The following is a 20,259-nucleotide window of genomic DNA, read 5'->3' as shown; positions in this document are numbered from 1 at the left end:
ATTTTCCCCTATTGTTGGCAATAATAATAATAATGATAATCATAATAGTTTTGTTTTTCAAGATTATATGGTGAATCTGAATACTAAAATTATTCTGCACTACACAAAACTATACAGTACATATTTATTATTGGTTACTGAATAGACCAATAAGATTGTCTGTGAGCAACTGTTTTTTGCTGTTGTTGTTTTTTGTTTTTTGCCAAAGTATAAGGTAACATAATACCCAAAAATAATGAGCGAGGGGTTGGCAGTTATTCTCCAATCTAACACAAGAGTGCCTCCTAAGTCCACCCTCAAGATGAAGACCACCTCCAAAAGCCACTAAAGAGCTCCAGCTGCCCGTCCTCCAGCATCCCTATACCTTCACAGACTCACACAAAGAACCTCCTGGGACCCTGAGGGGAGAAAAGTGAGCGCTCCGCAAGGATTTGGGTGACAATTCAGATGCTATCCTGCACATGTTTGTCTATTGATCATCAAGAGGACCACGGAGACTAGCAGAGAGAAGAACTCCAATATGCAAGTGATAGTATGTGCCCTGTTTATCCTCCACATGAGTTTTGCATCCAATGCTGACTCCTGCCCTGATGCCTGTGAGTGCTCAGAGTGGAAGAGTCGGACCATCTCTTGCATTGACATTGATATGATCCCCAAATTTCCTGCAAGCACGGAGACAGTGTAAGTACATTTTCATCTGTACAAGTATTTTGGGGGGGGGGGGGGGGGTTATAGATGTATGAATGTAAAAACTGTCTCCTCTACTACAGCATGATTTTCCCAGCACATTTTGCTGGGAAAATCATTATAATGCAATGGTTATTCCTCCAAAAGTGCTCCCACATGGCACTCTAAGAATCTGTCAAGTAATCACATTATCTGCCTATTTGGCTATAATAGTTAATCAGTAAAAGGTGATGTATATTCTCTATTCAACAGAATGGGTGTTTTTTGTTGTTGTTGTTTGTTTGTTTGTTTTGAACTTCATTCAGGATTTAAATTTAATTGAAAATGACAGACTACACAAAACCTCCACACACAGCCACAACCTTTTTTGGCACGCACTGCACTAACGATATCCAACGGCTACAAAGTTACCTGTTGTAAGAATGGATGGGGCGTGATGTAAAATTATAATTTTAACTCTGTGAGATTAGTATTAAAAAACCAACAACAAGATGACCCCCTGTTATTTAGAAACAGCTCTCTACTACACCCCTGCAAAGTATTGCACATCAATAATAAACATAGTTTAATTAATGACAGCTCTCACGGCGTGAATCAAAATTGAGCTTTATCTTTGTCATGGCTGAATTTTGAGACAATTATTGTTTTGGATGTCATGAAATTGTGCCGGTGTAGCCTATGAAGGGGATAGCGATTCTATATTTCAGCTTTCTTTTTTTCTTCTTTTGTGAATGACTAACATTGCGATGGAAAAGGATATTATGAATTTGCTTTCTGTGGTTCCCAAGTATGGGAACAACTTGTTGCCTTACTTACATTTACTTATTTTGTTCTACATTAGTTACCATGTGTATTTGTTTATGCATGACCGGATAGAAAATAAGATGTCAAGTTCATTTAAGAATAAGTGAATCATATCTTTGTCGCTAAGGATAAAAGTTATAAAACAATCTCCAAGTATTTATTTTGTATTTAATATTGCATTGTTGTCCATTATAACACCAACAATATTTTAGGCAGAACAGTAAGAACAATTAAAAAAGTAAAAGTCCCCTAAATAAATACATTCTATCAGCCTTCTATTACTATTATGCTTCACTACACACAGTTTTTGTGTTTTAATGTTTAGAAGGCTGGACAAATGCAATAGTTTATCTTAAATTTTCATTTGGACAGTCAGTGTTATCTGATCCATAAAATTATGTTACTATGTGTCACAATGAGAGAAAAAAAAGCAAATGATTACAAGAAAACTTGAATTGGTTACCAATCATTTTCATCATTCACTTAATGATTAAGTCCCATCATGCCGATATCATCATGTGACCTTGAAAAACAGGCACATTGTCTCTTTTCCACAAAGTGTAAACATTTGTGCATGACTAATGGTAGAAATAGTCATTTCTTTAATCTCTTTAAATTTCAATATATTTAACGTTCTCATCCTGTGTGTCTGCGCAACTCCTCAGTTTCCTCGTATGGCTTTAAGTTGCCTATCAAAGAAGAAATGCTGTGCAAATAAATGTACGTGAGAGGCAGAAAGAGTCAGCACATGGACACTTAGCTCGGGAGTTAAGTGTAAGAAAGGTCACTGCATGTCTCAGTGAGAGTCAGAGAGGTGGAAAGGAACACCGACACGCTTCAAAAGCCTGCGGCGCATGACTCTTGACTTGTCTAGGCATTGCGTTCAAATACAATATTTACCTTTGACAGCACCTTTCTCAACTCACAATTAGTTCCTTTAGAGTATTATTGCCATTGGGAAGAAGTCTTAATGCAAAACAAAAAAATAACAACACATTAAGGTGTTTTTTATTTATTTATTATTATTTCTACAATACAGTACATCAAAAAATAGTGTGCACCTAATTTTCTCAAGTAATTTCCATTTTTTTCCCCCTAAGGCTATGAAGTGTAACACTTAGTAAATATCTGCATCGAATGACTCTTGACTCGCGGTCAAATACTTAAGTTTCGTTTGAGGTGAATGGGAGTGGGAAAAGTCTTCAAGGACAAAAAAACAATTTCCATACCTTCCACAGCTAGTAAAAAATCTTAAGTGGATAATTTTCACATACCTCTTTTCACTTACGGTTCCTTATGCTAAATTCATGAGAGAACGTACTGTGGCTCGTTTTCTCAAATACAACTCATGAATAATGGCGCAATTATCCAATATATGTATATATTTTTAATATAATGAATTGAATATTACAAATCATTAGCATGGCTGAAAATATAGGCTTTGTCACAATTTGACATTCTAAAGTAATAAACCAAAAACAGAAATTCACCAAACATTGTCATGCAGGCTGGTATATTACCCATTATACTTGCTACAGATAGCACGGTGGTTAACACATCTACTTTATAGTCAAGAGCAGCGATTCCCCACCAGGGTGCCGAGGCACCTATTGTGCCGTGAGAGGTCATCAGGGGTGCCGCAGGATGGCCGAAAAGTATCTAATTTGTCCGAACATTATTTATTAATTACAGATCTTTGCGTATCCATCTATGCCAGCGACGTGTAGTGACAGGCAGAACAATAAAATGCTCTTCAATTAGAAGGCAGAAGCTAATAAACCTGTGTATCCACCTGTGTGCCATCCAAACAACAGAGTAACTCACGGCTTTCTTCGAGCATGTCAGCTTTTTGTTCAACTAAACAGGCCCAAATTGCACACTAAAGAAGTCAATTTGTCGTTAAATTGAGGCGGGATAATAATATTTTCAGTATTCATAATTTTGGTGACATGGTGGCGTGCTGTGAGAAGGTTGAGAAACACTGGTCAAGACGTTTGAATATCAGCTTCCTCCCACATTCTGAAAACATCTATGTTAGTTTAATTTAAGAGTGAAATTGCCCATAGGTGTGAACGTGCGTGCAAATGGGTGTTTTTTTAATATGTGCCCGGCGACTGGCTGGCAGCCAGAAACGCAAATCCTCCTTACTACAAGCCAATGTACCGTCAAAATGGTTTAGGAGCTGTTCATTTAGGGAGAGTGTATTACATATGGCTGCTCTAATTTAAAATAGTAACTGCACAGGCAGGAGGCCACAAAGTTTTTAAGGTAGCCAGTTTTTCTACACAAGAGAGTTTTTAATGAGTCTCAGTGGAAAATGTGCAGGTTGAAATATGCCACATGTTTTAACCCCTGCTTCCAGTCAGCACATCCCATTACGCATCAAAATGAGACAGAGTCCATGGTAAACACAACTATGATGTCAATTCAATGCTGACACTACTGTAAATTGGGTGGCTTCTCCCGCACTTTAAAACCAATTTCCAACCTGTTTGTTTTCTCAGGTTTTGATCCAAAAAGACAAATTGAGGGTGCAATTTTCTCCTTAAGTCTTTGAGATGGGCTCATTGGTCCTCATCCTGCTTATTGGGGTTTTTGCCAGGTGGCGCTGTGGAGGTTCTGATGGGTGGGGAGAAAGGTGTTAGGTGCCAAGGTCTGCTCTGTGTCCCTGTGTTTGTTTGAGTTTGTCAAAGCATTGTGCATTATGTGTCCGCTGAATGATCCCTTTTTTCCCCTGAATTAGTCCATTGTTTCCCACTGTATACAAGCAATGACATCAGCTGTGTTCTTTCAAAGTCAACTTTCAATGAACAAACACACATGCGTCAACTAAGACAGGTTACAGTTGAAGTCTGCAGGAAAATATGCACTCTGCGGGGTCGGCCCCAAATGCAATCTCACATCAGTAGTTATCAATTTTTTTGCTATGATTTCGAAGTCTACAAAAAATACATTCGGCACACTTCGAATTGATAGGTGTAAAGCATTCCTAAGTATATTAACTACAATTGTATAAAACATTCTCCACTTATAATACAAGTTCATTATTACTATTCATCATCAGGTTTATCATGTTTGATGCCTTGTTGTGCCATTTTACTTCACTTAGAGGGGCAATTTACACGCCATTTTCAGTGGTGTCAGTCATGCTTTTACACATTAACAAAGTTGGGGGTCTGAAAATGCAAATAATGTGGTAGCTCTGAAGTCAAGTGTAAAAATGTTAACCTCTCTAATTAATTATAATTTAAAAAATCAGTAAAACAATATAATTTTTGTAAGCTGCATGGTTCCCAAGTGGTTAGAATGTCTTCCTCACAATTCTGGGGTTTGAGTTTGATTGTTTTCCCTGTGCTTGCGTGGGTTTTCTCTGGGTACTCCAGCTTCCTCCCCCATTCCAAAAACACGCATGTTAAAGGTCCAGTATTTTGGCTATTTAGACCTCCATAGAGTGACTCTTTAACATGGACTGAGTATAAAAGTGTCAATTTCATAAAAATAAAAAAAACACCTTGGTTTTGTCATACGAGTGTCCAAAAGGCCCCTCTGACAGTTACTTCTGTTTGACCCAGTTTTGCATCCACTTTCAAACATCTGGGACTCAGGAATGCGTGGATGATTTTAATTATTTCACATGTTTACTCAGGCACCATAGAGGCAATATTACATCCAAAATAATGTAAAAAGCTGGTTTGGCAAAATACGGGACCTTTAAGTTCATTGAAGACTCTACATTGTCAGGTGTGAATGGTTGTTTGTCTGTATGTGCCCTGTGATTGGCTGGCAGCCAGTCCAGGGTGTACCCTTACTCTCGCCCTAAGTCAGCTGGGATAGGCTCCAGCTCACCTGTGATCCTAATGAGGATAGGCGCTATAGAAAATGAAAAAATATATGAATGTATTTATACATACATATTTATTCCCTGATTAGAAAAGAGGACAAATAAAGTGAGTCTTTTGTCTCAGAGTGATCTGTACAAAGTTCATTTATAAGTCATTAGTTAACAAAACTTGTTCTGTACATATAAAAAGGCTGCAAATATCCAAGCTCACCTAGCTAGCTATCAAAATGCAAATTTCTTGCCTCCCTCCAGTTTGTTACTACTAAAACATTTTTTTTTTTTTTTTTCAAGCAGATGGCTTTTCGAGTCACGTCTGTCATCTGTGCCATCGGATGCTTTTGCCAACGTGGTGAACATCTCGAGGATGTGAGTAACACTTCAACACACGCTCTTGAGGGCTGCTTTCCTCCACCTGTTCCCTTTTAACTCCTCCTTGCTCTTGACACTTGCTCACCCTTTCTCCTTCCTCTCTGTCTCACACTGAAGCGATTGATTTTCTTTCTCCTCTGCCTGCACAGCTGGAAGCGTTAAGGCATTCCTTGAACACCAATAGCGCTCCTTTAACCGCAGGAAGGTTTTGAACGGTCCTATTTCAGTCAAGCTTTAAGGGGGGGCTCCCTGGAGACGAGTAGGAGGAGTAGAGTAAAATATACAGTCCACTTAAACTGTCTGTTATTTGAGATGTGAGTTTTCTTTTATCCTATTATTCAGAACATGCACAGTGTCTTCCATCTTAAAAAGGGACATATTATGGAAAACTGACTTTTTTAATTGCTTGTTTACAAACAGTTGGGTCTCTGGAGTGCCTGCCTACCCATCAAATGTGAAATTATAACACCAAGGTCAACTTTTTGTCAGCTACCTATTTCCGCAAAATATCCGTAAACAAGCCGTTTAGATTTTGGTGCGATTGCCAAAATTGGGCTAATATGAATACCAAGTTTCTCCGCCCATGTTTTGGTACCTAGGCTGGGCGAAGAGCTACCATTTTTGACGGCAATCATGTCAGAGCCAAATTCTAAGCAGAGCTGCAGTGTTGTGGGATGCATAGATTCGCTTTATCAGCGTTAGCTTCTGATAACCAGCACATACTTGTTTTTCTATTTTTACGAAATAGTTGTTTTTATCATAGTGAAGTTGAATGAGTTGGGTAAGCCACAGTCCATCAATGTTTTACCATTGTTAAAAGTCTTGAAGGGTGTTTGATCTACAACTTTTAACAGGATACCAACCAACCTTAGAAGTACACACACTTCAGTCCATTGATTGGTCGACAAAGACTGAAGTGAATGTGTCGTAACACTGAGCAATTGCGTGGTTGGAGTTTATTTTATTTATTGATTTATTTATTTTAAGAGAGTACTTGTTTCCAATTACAAATTGGAGCGGCATGAGTGATGACCAGGTAATGTATACATGCGGCGCATGCCTACAAAATGACCACTGAATTTGGAGGCTTAGAGACGCAGTAGGCTAAATAACTCAGGATACAGCTGCAGATTTTACCACCACATAGCTTACTGTGTTTATGAAAATATATTGTGGATTCAATCACACATACAACTTCTTCTTCTTCTTTTAGATATATATCAGTGGATGTGACCCTTCGAAGGCTTGAGAGGAACTCATTTCACAGCCTGAGGAAAATCACCCATATGTGAGTATCTGAAGTGACGTGCACATGCTTTATTGATCCTGGTTGAGTAAACTGTTCGACTGTATTAGCTCCATGGCAAGATAAATGTTTCAGTTAGAGCCTAGAAAGTTCTTCATCACTTGCTGAGGTTTAGCTTTAGCTCAGTGTGCGTGCGTCAATAGCTGCATTGGGAAACTAGACACTAGAAATCGTGTTCTAATTCTGAGATTTGAGATTGTCTGAGAAAAAGAAAATCAGTACAGTTCAGCCTTCCACTGAGGTGAAACTGTTAACAACAGCAGCAGTTTCTGCAATCATCTGCGAGCGCTCAGACAAGAATGAGGCAGTAGACGACATGATAGTTAAATGGCTCTCATTGTGTAGTGTCCACACAAACAAAAAACAAAAGAAAAAGGCAGTTGTTATAAGTCAGTTAACTCCTGGTGCAACATTAAAAAAATCATTAAAACCCAACAAAAGTCATAAAGCAACATAAGTCATAAAGTAAATCATGTGTGGGGATTATGATAGAAGAGAGGAGTGTACTGTAGGTAGGCAGTTAGAGGAAGACAGAATAAAGTAGTCAAGAAGGCGAAGGTGAACAGCCGGCACAATTTGGCTTCTCCGCTTTCCTTCATGGTCCAGCTCCTACAGAAGCGACTCAGGGGGAAAAGTTGAGCAAGGTGCACTCTTGTCTCAATTAGGAGATTATGTGTGTGCAGGCTTCGGGTGGACCACACACACCATCCTGCAGCACACCCAACTCTCCACGCACGGCTCCAAGAAGGCCTGACTCTGTCAACACATTCCAACGCGGCACTTTACGTGCGATTTATTTCCACTCTTCAATTAGTGTATTAGCTGTGGCTGTGTCACAGTTTGCAGCAGTAACTATAATTCACAGCGACACTTGAATGCGACATGAACTGATGAATGCAAGTGCACCATTGCTCCTAAATTTCCGCCTGAGTTTGTGTCGTGACTAACTGGCAGACTAATTCTAGATAACAAAAATACAGACAGAGGCAATCATTCCAACAAGCTGAGGTTGGTATCTGTTTTACGGGGGTGTTATTTTATACACCTTGGACCAATTTGCCTCTGATTGGTGCAGTACGTGAGATAATAGTGTTTCACTCAAGTTTCCTTCAGGGTCTGTCACAAATTAATATACCCCGCTTCCTTTTGGCTGCCTGAAAAGCCAACAGCAGCTGTAGATCTGAGGCTGTACTTATAAACTGATTATTGTGGGGGTGTTGTCTTGATAGAAACCGCATACTTTGAGTTCTTACTGGGAATTTGGGGGACACTAAGGATGAAAATAAGATAAATTCCCCAATACAGTGTCTTGTTTCATACAGAAAGACAATTGGTCACGGCCATCAATAGGCTACAATGTGGTATTTGGTATTCAAGAAAGACAGTTGTGTATTTTTACTTCAAGACCCTAACAGGCAGAACAAAGTGGCAAAAGAGCTGAAATCAAGCGAATTTAAACAGATTATAGTTGTCTGGGAATGCCTGCCAAAATTTTTTTTTTTTTTAAAAGTCCACGTTTATATACTGCATGTACTCGGGGGTTGAACCGATTCAGTCGACGTGTCGACTTTACCAGTGCTCAATGACGGTTAGAGCTTGAAGTTGATTAATTGCCACTCACATGTTTTGACATCAATGACACAGACACCACTGAAGGCAACAGGGTGGTGGGTCCGCTTAGCAAACTAACAGCGTTAGTAAGTGTGTTGAAATATTTAGCACGGTCACTTGTGTAGTGTATATGGGGGTTTAATAAAAATATAATTAATTTGGAAAAAGATACGCTTTAATTGTTAATATCTAACTAATTTGTCTTGTATGGGGGCACCACGTCACTTTTTATATGTATAAAATTTAGGGAAAGTGACGAGAAACCTTTTTATCAGTCTCGTAATCTGAAGGTTGCTACATTTTATGAAATCCGAGTTCTAGATGACAGAGGCTTACTTAAACTCAGAACACACACAAAACACAAACAAGAGGGGAATTTTATAGAATATTTAATGACATCTACAAGGGATCAAAAGGGAAACACACAAAGGTGTCTAACTAAAGAAAGAAAATAACACTAATAATGGTAAAAAGAAGGAAAATAGGCATACGAAAAGGTAAATAGCACATCGTGTGTTGGACTGAAGTTGAAAACGTGAGCGTTTATGCGTCCATTCCGGATGAGAGAGAGAGAGAGGACAAAGTTAGGATTTTGTGTGAAGCTAGTAATTTCCCCAAAATTATTAGGCACTAATATTGTACAGACTGGCAAACACTGGTGTGTTACTCACGAACGTCAACTGGTGCGTGGTGGGGGTCTGTCTCAGTCGTCTCGGGAAGCACGGAGACAGGTTTGGTCGAATGAGAAAAAGGATGCAGAAAAATGAAAAAAACAAAAGAGGCGGTAGAAGAAAAATTGTTGTACGTCACGCCTCGTTGGGGGAATATGTCCGTCTCTCTCCCTGCCTGGTTTCCACTAGTAAGTTCAGAGAACTTATGTTTGGCTGGGAGTATATCTGGTAGCTCAGCAGCAACTGTTCTGGAGGCTTAGCAGCGGCGATCCCCGGATGCTAGGAAGCCGGGTCTCCATCCCCAAGGCCTGCGGTTAATGAGCCCGAACAAAGAAAGGGGAGGAGTGGCCGGAGGCCGCCCCGTAGCCGGGGAGCTGATAGCAAGACAAGAGCGAAGAACCAAGAAGGAAGAGACCAAGAGAGCGGGAGTCAGGGGTTAAATACCGCAGGGGAGTGTCGCAGAGGATTGAGGACCAGGCAAGACCACACCCATCATCTTAAATCTAGTCTACAATTTTGAAACATAGAATGGGTTTAAAAACCTATATTAATAAAAAATACCCCCAACTTTGTACTCGTTACTCACAGGTCAAGCATACAGTGACCGTTTAAACTTTAGTCTTGGCAAATCAACTGCTTATGGTTCAAATCACATTTCATGCTGCTTGGAGTCAAATCACACTGACATAGACATCAAGGCATACATTTGGAGTAATTCGGCAGAATTCGTAAAATATCAAAACTTCCTCTCAACGCCAGCGGGTGTCGCCTTGTGTGCACATTTGTCGACTCGTCCCTTTTGGCTGCTGCCAATTCAAACGAAGAAAAAGACTCTTTGATGACTGTAAACCAAGATTTCGAGGGGACCTGCTAATTATTTTAGGGTCCACTTGAAGTACGAAAGGCGTCCTCTTAGCGACTGTCTCACAGCAGGGCGGCTTCGAAGAATGCAGTTTATCAAGCCGTGGGGAGTCACTGTGTAACCTCAGGTTGCGGGCAGCATGTCCGGTAAACTTGCAAAATATGAAAGTCAAATATAACAAAAGCACAAATGTTAGGCATGCCCATTTAAAACGGCACTCGCTAAAGCTAGCTGACGAACAGCCTCAATCCTCATGTTAGCAGTCAATTAGATATGATATAGATATGGATGGATGATGAAACGAGGAACAAGTCCTGGTCGATCAATAACTTCTACTAATTGTGAAACTGAATAGTGAATGTCAGCTGTAACTATACCAAAATCAAAACAGCAAGTGTTTTTCTTCAACCTTCATTCCGCTGACACACCCCAGAAACTCAAGCAAGCAAGAATCCATATAACTCGACCAGTAGCAGGCTTGCTACAATACAAATAACACAGCAAGTAGCATCCCTGCAGTAGCTTTACGTGAATTGGAGTTGGAATTTTACAACTTCCAAGTGTCTGTGAGGCAGTGACGGTGTCTGAACGTTATTGGATGAGCGATTGTTTGAATGTGATGAGGGAATCGGGACAACAGGGAGCATGTCTATGATGGAGAGAGCGAGCTTGTAGTTGGAGGCTGAAGGCAAACATTTGCGCAGACAGCGAGTTGACAACTTAAGAAATATAAATGATGTCATTAATTTGTTGATGACGGCTACAAAAAAACAAAAACAAAAAAATATATTCTAGCTAGCTTGTCTGCTTCACAGTTTGCAGGTTCCGGGTTAAGTTTAGAATGTGGCGTTTTTCTATGGAGTTTGCATGTATTCCCCGTGCTAGCCTGGGTTTTCTCTGGCTATTCTGGTTTTCTCCCATATTGCAAAAAACATGCACATAAGGTTAATCGAAGACTCTAAATTACCCATTGGTATGGCTTTGAGTGTGAATGGTTGTTTGTCTATATGTACCCTGCGATTGGCTGGCAATCTTTCCAGGGTTTCTTCTGCTTCTCGCCCAGATTCAGCAGGAAGAGGCCCCAGTTCACCTTTGTGACATGCAGCATAAAAAATAAATGTCGAAAACCCTCTTATATACTGTTAAAGTGTGGCTAGGGCATCAACAAGGCAATAATAAAGTTTAGATACTGAAATTAGTATTGAATAATTTAGTTTGAATAATTTTTTGGAACATTTCGGAGACCACTGATTTAGTACAGTGGTTTCATACATAGCCAGATCTTTAAGCCGAAAGAATTCAACTTGACCAAATAAGTACATGGACTGGGAATGGTTCTTAATTTATCAGCTTCTAAAACAGTCTACCCGAATGCTGTACATCCCTCTGCTTTAAGCATCAGGAGGTTAGAGTCTGCCTACCTGGAGCCAGGCCCTTAGCCAGGATGTGAATATGGCCAAGACACATTTGGCCTTAGACATAACACAACTGTTCTGCAAAGCTGGGGTGAACCAGAGTAAACACACTAATGAAACACTTTTTTCATTCATACTTCTGGTTTTGGCTGTCAGCACCTCATTTCCTTGCTCTTGCCCACTGACCTGCACCTTTCAGTTCGTCTAGCAGGTTTTAAGGACATGTTCAATTCAGTGTTTCTGGATTTGTGTGTATTCTACTGATTCCATCTAAAGAGGTTCACTTGGAAACTATGTCTTCTTTGATAACGTGGCAAGTGTATTGTGAATTTCAACACAATATTGTCTGTTTGTTCACTCAGAGAAATACGGAATGCAAAGAATTTAAACTACATTGACCCTGAAGCCTTTAAGAATCTCCCAAACCTGAAATACTTGTGAGTACTTGTGATTGCATTTTTTTAAACAAACACAATCGTTCCGTTTTCACAAACACACAAGTCCCGCATTATTTAAACCTTTCATTCTTTTCAGCATCTGTTCCCTATAAAGTCTTAGCTCTTGGGATAATGTCAGTGGACTGCAACTGTGTTCACTAGATCATGGCATTTTATTGACAATCTAAAAAAAAAATGCATTTGCAATACAAATAAACCTTCTTCATACTGTTGCTTTAAGCCCAGGTCATAACTTGAATTCTATTCCTGACAGGTGAAGATGCATGGAATCTTTAAAGGAACATTTGATTTCTCGTCTAATAGTTTCTTCTTGTCCATCAGGGGTTTTTTCAATACAGGCCTTGACATCTTTCCTGACTTGAGCAACGTCAACTCTAATGACAACTATTTCATTCTGTAAGTTGTTTAACTAATTTGTGCCAGCTCATAAATATACTGTGTGTGTGTGTGTGTGTGTCACCATAAGATCTCTATTAACTATTATGTTAATCACTGGAATACTCACTTGACTTTAATGGAGCTTAAAGACCTTTGTTGTTAGCATTAACTGTCATACAAAATAAAATATTAAAACAATTGATAAAAAGTGACGATGCAACTATATCACCTAGTCAGACAACTGCTAGTGCAAGCAATTAAGATCAAAATCTTCAGCAGGCTCACTCATCCTTGTTTGGGAGTAAGTAAAATAACACAGACATACTGTGATGCTCTAGTTTCTTATACTGAGGTCAAAAAAAAAAAAGAAAAAGTTTTGTCTGACATTATGTACAATTAGAGTTTTGTGTACTTTAGAGGCCTATTTTTACCTAATATTTGGTACGGTACGACCAAAGAGGCATTCGCATTTACAAGCTCAAGTGTAGTTAAAACCAATATTATTCGTAATCTAGCCAAATGCTGACTTTAACTACATTTTTATTTGGTGATTCGGAATCTTTTAGCAGGAAAATAATTACAGAACAAAATGGCACAAGACTAAGATATTTTTCATTAAAATAAATATTTTCTAGTTTTCCTTTTTTAAACATTTTGACAAAAAAATAAATGTAAACTCAATTACTTATACTACAGGCATATCCAGTATTCTAAATGTGTAGTTGATTCAAATGTTCTAATTTAGAATGAAAACTGAATATTTATTCATTAACAACTTCACAAGTTTGTAAATAATTAGCCTTTACATGCACTGTATACCGCTTACTCTTAATACTACTTGACGATACTACTAATAATTGCTAGTTTTGTGCTGGTGTTACACAGGTTGACGCTTGAGTCACACCGTAGCTCAGAGGCCCATCATGGTGGCTCACTCCTTTTTCGTCTGACATATTCTCAATGTGACAAGACAATTTGGAGCAGACCGGCAGACAAATTAGTGACTTCCTGCTTCGAGCGACCGCTTTGGTTGATTTCCAACCGAAGGTTGACCGTCATCAGAGCTCTCAAATGGCATTGAGTGAAGTGTACAGAGAAAGTACTGATTATGTGGCCGTTTGCACTTGTCATGAGTACACGTTCTTGAGGTGTTGTGAGTCATCAAGTGTGTGTGGTTTTCTGAGTCATTCCTTCAATCAACTTCGCTAACCACTTTCATTTTCCAGCTATAGCGTAAAAAGTGAGAAGACATCAATCTTCCACCCTGACTGTGCCTGTGCCACTTTCCAGTGAAGTGTATACAGTATATGTTTACAACAGCAATTAATGCTCTCTCTGTTTGGTTTCTCTTTGCAGGGAAATTGTAGATCATCCCCACATGACTGTTATCCCACCTAACTCCTTCCTTGGCATCACCAGTGATTTGCTGACAGTGTGAGATATTGGCATGACACATGCAAACATTTACACACTGTGTAGACTATTCCTTACATGTTTGAAAGTCATTTGTCATTTTTAGAACGCTACTGACCACATCATATCCAAAATGAATGACCATCTAACATAAATACACTCCTAAACCTTGTGGACAGCCTTTGCAGGAGAGTTGAAGCTATTACAGCTGCAAAGTGTCGACCGAGGTCATATTGAACCCTATGGATTAGGAATGGGATGTCACTTAAGTTCAGCTCTTAGTCAAGGCAGGTGAACGAATACTTTTGGCAATATAGTGTATACAACGTTCAAATGAAAAACATTACGTTCGACAGTAACTGTGTTGTGTTCACTGTACACCGTAACCTTGTAACCTCAAAATGTCATTTGTCAGTACAGTTTTTAACCGACGACCCCGTCTATTAGAAGCTATGGTTTGAAAGTAAAGGAGCGCCCTCTACAGATAAACTTGCATTTACTTTAAGTTTACCAGGACATTTGTTTCCTCCATGACTGGAAAAGTGGTCAGCCATTGATCAAGTGTTCCAGGATGCATGGGAACTAGGGATTGGCGAGTCCCGATACTGGCCTTATCTCAATGTATCTGGTACTCGTGAAGGCTGCCCGATAGCAGCCACCGATCATGAAGGCAAAATAAAGCTGACATTAAGTGCTCCTCGCCAGTAGTTGGCGCCACAGCGCAGTGGTTTGACACATTTGCGTATCATCATGTGCGCCAGAAAGAAAGAAACGTCTGTTCATGCTCATATGTCATTGTTTTAATTGAAATGTTACGCATCAAAAGTACTAGTGGTATCAGTACTCGGTATCGGTGAGTAATTAAGAATGAATAATTCTGCACATCAAATCATAACATTTATTACAAGAGAAGGCAGCTGATAAAAACGTTATAAGCCACTACACTAACAAAAACGCAAACCCAGAAAAGGCAGATTGCTCCATAAATAGTAAGAATCTAATTAGGCCCATATTAAGATCTCGAGCACATTGCCTTTTAATAAGAATAATAAAATACTAGTCCTTGAATAAGCTAGAAGAGGTGCAGACAGGTCAGAATGAGCTCACTTGAATAACATGTTCTGAATACGAAGACTATTAATACACAAACACACAACGGGCACTCATGGACATGTGGTCAGGGTAAGAGGGGATCGTAAATTAAATACACTGAGCTGCATTTATAGGAAATGTAGTGTGGATAAGCGGTAAAGAAAATGGATGGATGGATGGTAGGCCTTTAAACCACCAAACAGACAAGACGTCACCACGAAATCTACATGGAGATGCAATGTTAGCGCATGAGGCAGTGATTCAAACAATGCAATGATGTTCATCTTATTAGATAAACATATTCTTGTCTTTCAGGATGCTGTATGGGAATGGCTTCAGGGAAATCCAACATCATGCGTTCAATGGGACCAAGCTGGATCAAGTGTATGTCAAAACTCAAACTCAATTGACAACAGTTAGAAAGGAAATGTTTAAAGGAAGGAGAATGACACACGCGTTCAACTTCTCACCTCCAAGCGACTAAGTACATTTCTTCCAGTTTCTTTGCTCAGCACTTTCAGACCTCACAACTCGTAGGATTCAACTATTGCTGACATGTGTCATATGTATTTTTGTGCTGCAAATGGATCCTCTCATATGTACTCCAAACGGGATTTAGCCAAGCTTTTGATTAGTCCGCTCCAGTTCTCATGGGAAAATATGCCTCCAGATTGGGTAGAAGGAAGTCTGCATTAAGAGTTCCTTTCTTGCATTCATTCAGGGACACTGGATTCTTTGTGGCCGCCTCCAAGATCACATAAACATAATCACTGCATTTTGTTTTCAACTTCTTTGCAGCAACATGCATGTCGGTTGTCAACCCACACATTTAGGATATTTAAATAAGCAATAGTCATTTAGCTAGAGTGCCGTCTGCTCACTTCTAACTCCTACAGACACTTTACAAGAGCCTAATTAAGACATCGGTGAGGGGCCAGAGTCTGAACACGTGTGAGGTTGGTGTTGGCGTGCGATCTGCACTCAAGTGTTAAGTGATGCCAGCGTAGCCCGACCAAGACAAACAAAGCTCCTTAGTCTTATTATCCTCATTTGATCGGAGAGCTTTAAGTCGTGCTCTACTGTGTTAGTTGTCGAATTTTACAGTGAGTGAGAACTGTTTGACTTCAAATAAGAGGAGAGATGTGCAGGGATTAGGCCCAGGGGATTCCGATACTCCTCACCAGGGTCACTCAAATGACTTGACGACTTGTGTTCTCCTGTACAGTGATCTTCACAGGAATAAGTACTTGACCAAGATGGATGAAAGAGCTTTTGCCGGCGCCATCAGTGGGCCCATGCTTCTGTAAGGTCCTCACACTTGACATATTTAGTGATTTAAGCGGGGTACACACATACATCGGGCTGAATTTGACCATCCCCACGTCAAAGTCAGCAAAAGCCCAATTCTCACGTCTGGAAAAGAGTATTTCAGGATTTGGGCTTTATTCCCCCCATCTGCTTGGAAAATGGTTGAGGCCGACAATCATAAATATTACATGTGGTCAGTATTTGCGATCACAAATTTTGATGTGGTCTACAACAAGGTCAGGAGATCCACGGAGTCTGTGATTGTGACGTGAAACGAAAAGAAGAGTTTGAAACTGCACCGTAGTTACCTGATAAGGTAACAGCATAGCTTCTTCAACTTCTTCTTTTGTTTTCTTTTTCTTTTCCAGCAGTGTCCTCGCAAACGTCAGTCTTGGTACAACGACAGACATCTGGTTTGGAAGAGGAAACCCAATATGGCGTATCAACAATATAAATTGTTGGTTGACATGTTGTGTGTGTGGTGTGCTGTTAGTCATCTAGCGAGTGCACCACACACTGCAAGAGCAATAGGAAAACAAATACAGTAAATGTTTTTTCTGAGTCTTGTGTAGGGGTGTCTCCAATTTTCTGTTACGATGTATGTGTGTACCTTGCTTTAGGGCACATGACAACAATCTATATATTTCTACAGGGAAGCATTATTGATGTCGTTTTTTTTAAACAAAGTTCGTATTTCCTGGTTAAAGTCACTCTGTTGCAAAAGCCCTATGTCAAGAGTGCCTTATGAATTATTAACGATGTAGCAATGTGGTTCTTTACTAGAACACAAACAATTCATATTTCCTCGACGTTGCTACGCCTTTCTCTGTCCCTCAGAGACGTATCCCAGACAGGGATCACCTCCCTGCCCAATAGCGGTATGGAGTCCCTCCGAGAGTTGAAGGCCCGCAATGCCTGGGCCCTCAAAAAATTGCCACCCATCAAAATCTTCAAGCACCTCACCACGGCCAACCTCACATACCCCAGCCACTGCTGCGGCTTCAAAAACCTCAAAACCAAACGAGGGTGAGCGCCGTCCTTGTTTTTGTTTTGGTCAAACTAACTGCAAGAATTGTGACGCGTTCACTGTAGGCAAGAGAATCAGAGGATCGTTTGTGTTTTTAGTGTAATCTGGATGATGTACCAAAGTGTGTCGGGCAGCTGCACTTGCATAATGTGGATCTTGTTTGGTGCCGAATCAACTCTCTATTGTGTTTACATATAATGTCTTACACTGCTGCCGTAACTCGTGTCACTCTGTGTTGGTTTTGTAGGAATGAGTCCGATTTAAAATGACTCTCATAATGGCAATCCATCGATTCATTATCTATAACGCTTATAAGGGTCTCAGGTGAACTGTGACCTATCCCAGCTGAGTTTGGGTGAGAGGCGGGTGTAGTGTGACCAAGACCAAGTACTTTCCAGCTGTTTGCCGGCTATGAACTGTCGCAACATGACCAAAGTACACCAGCTTACTCCCGCATCTCACGTTCCTTTTGGTATTATTTGCTTTTATTTTTCTGCCTTTATGTGCAGTATACAGTATGTGTCCTGTATTATTTCCCTCTATTACCAGTAAACTACCTGCTGTCACAATGAGTTGAGTCTGTGAGTTTGTGTTTCAGCTCTCACAAAGGCCTATATTCGCTGAGTTTACAAAATCTCATATATAGCGCACCTTCAGATAAATCATTGAGAATGTAGTACTTGGATATGGGATAACCATAAAGTCTATATGTGACACTAATGTATCAATACTGTACCCCAATTGTGTTTTTTCCAGTTTTTTCGAGTACATCATCTGCAACCTGACGGATTTCTATAACCAGCATAAGCATTCCGTGGCGCCCCTCCACACGCCCTCCATCCAAGGTATGGTAGAAGAAATCCCAGAGGAGCCAAACGATGGCAGTCATCAAGGCGGCTTCCGCGGCAGCTTGCACTACCACGCCTACTTTGAGGGGCATCCGGACGAGGATGTGGGCTTTGGAGAGACCCTCATGAACATCCAGGAGGACACCAGCCAATACTTTGATAATCGCTATGATTACGTGGTGTGCGACGAGGGGGAGGAGGTGATGTGCTCGCCAGTTCCCGATGAGTTCAACCCATGTGAGGACATCATGGGCTTTGCCTTCTTAAGGGTGTCTGTGTGGTTTGTGAGCCTGCTGGCTGTTCTGGGGAACCTGGTGGTGCTCTCGGTGCTGCTCACCAGCCACTACAAGCTCTCTGTGTCACGTTTCCTCATGTGCCACCTGGCCTTCGCCGATCTGTGCATGGGGATTTACCTGCTGCTCATCGCCTCGGTGGACCTCCACACGCGAGCCGAGTACTTTAACCACGCCATCGACTGGCAGACGGGCCCCGGCTGCGCTCTCGCTGGGTTCTTCACCGTGTTTGCAAGTGAGTTGTCTGTCTACACATTGACCGTGATCACGCTGGAGAGGTGGTACGCCATCACGTTTGCGATGAGGCTGGATCGTAAGCTGCACCTTCACCACGCTGCTGCAGTGATGCTGGGGGGCTGGATCTTCTGCTTCCTGCTGGCGCTGCTCCCACTCGTCGGGGTTAGCAGCTACCAGAAGGTCAGCATCTGTCTCCCGATGGACATCCAGTCCACCGAGGCACTGGTCTACGTCATCTCTGTGCTAGTCCTCAATGTCCTGGCCTTTCTTGTAATCTGCGCTTGCTATGTCAAAATCTACTGCGCTGTGCACAATCCTCAATACCGCTCCGGATCTAAGGATACCAACATAGCGAAACGCATGGCGGTCCTCATCTTTACCGACTTTCTCTGCATGGCACCAATTTCCTTCTACGCCATGTCGGCAGTGTTAGACCACCCGCTCATCACAGTCTCCAACTCCAAGATATTGTTGGTGCTCTTTTACCCACTCAACTCGTGTGCCAACCCGTTTCTGTATGCCATCTTCACTAAAGCTTTCAGAGGGGATGTGTTCATCCTCCTCAGTAAAATCGGTCTGTGCCAGCGGCAGGCACAACTGTTCAGAGGTCAGACAGTTTCCTCTAAAGGCAGTAGTGGGACATCCCAAGTCCGAAAAGACAAAGACAGGTTTAGAAAAGGAAGAGGTGCGGGCCAAAAAACCGCAGTTATTCACGTGAAGAAGTCCTCCGCGATTACATACCATCCGGTGGTCGGCCTGCAGGCAAACCTTGAAGAGAACCAGAACCTGGAGACGTGAGCTAAACACCAGCCGGAGCTCTCAAAGGAAGAGACGTCGAGGCCTTGAAGCGTTTGCCGGCAAATCTGTTTGAATATTTAAGAGAACGCTCCAGCAGGCTTCCATTCCAACTTCAGCTGTTTTCACAATTTCAGCTGTGAGGATTTTACAGTTCCAGTTGGTGGAGAATATCAAGTGTCACTGAAGTATGACTTTGACCTCATCTCTTCAACTGTGAGGCCTTGTTATTGAGGCAATCTTGCTGGCATAGAGCATAAGGGGGAGTGCTTACATGTAGTATTATATATATTTGAATTAAAGCTATTTTCTATAATAATTTTAGTATATAAAGTATGATTTTTATTTCAATGATCTGTACTCACTGCATTTTTTTTGAAAACAATGTTCAGTGACAATCTCTGACACAGTTGCACTTTTAATGGTGTTCATTGTGTCCAATCTTTATAATTGCAACGTATTAGATGAATGACTAATTTCATTCTATGAGTATTCTAGTAATCTTGTAACTTTTACGACTATTCTTGTAAGCTATATATTTTTGAAAATATTGATTGATTGATGGCGGCACGTTGAATGATTGGTTAGCACATCTGCCTCACAGTTCTGAGGACCGGGGTTTAAATCCGGCCTCATCTGTGTGGAGTTTGCATGTTCTCCCCGTGCCTGCGTGGGTTTTCTCCGGGTACTCCGGTTCCCTCCCACATTCCAAAAACATGCATGGTAGGTTAATAGACGACTCTGAATCTCTACCCATAGGCGTGTATGTGAGTGTGAATGATTGTTTGTTTATATGTGCCCCGCAATTAACTGGCGACCAGTTCAGGGTGTACCCCGCTTCTCG

General features: G+C 40.9%; 1 protein-coding gene across 1 annotated transcript; it reads left to right on the top strand.

Moving 5' to 3' along the window:
- The first annotated feature begins 349 nt into the window (after nucleotides 1-349).
- tshr (thyroid stimulating hormone receptor) lies at nucleotides 350-19,760 on the top strand. Its single transcript, XM_061754313.1, has 10 exons — nucleotides 350-681; nucleotides 5,627-5,698; nucleotides 6,915-6,989; nucleotides 11,929-12,003; nucleotides 12,346-12,420; nucleotides 13,759-13,836; nucleotides 15,223-15,291; nucleotides 16,133-16,210; nucleotides 17,053-17,241; nucleotides 17,999-19,760. The coding sequence occupies exons 1-10, from the start codon at nucleotides 521-523 to the stop codon at nucleotides 19,416-19,418; spliced, it is 2,292 nt and encodes a 763-aa protein (XP_061610297.1). The 5' UTR covers nucleotides 350-520; the 3' UTR covers nucleotides 19,419-19,760.
- Nucleotides 19,761-20,259: the final 499 nt, after the last annotated feature.

The sequence above is a fragment of the Phyllopteryx taeniolatus genome, chromosome 18, assembly GCF_024500385.1.
Source record: "Phyllopteryx taeniolatus isolate TA_2022b chromosome 18, UOR_Ptae_1.2, whole genome shotgun sequence".
Taxonomy (NCBI): Eukaryota; Metazoa; Chordata; class Actinopteri; order Syngnathiformes; family Syngnathidae; genus Phyllopteryx; species Phyllopteryx taeniolatus.
The sequence above is the reverse complement of the archived record's forward strand: the minus strand, read 5'-3'. Positions and strand labels throughout refer to the sequence as shown.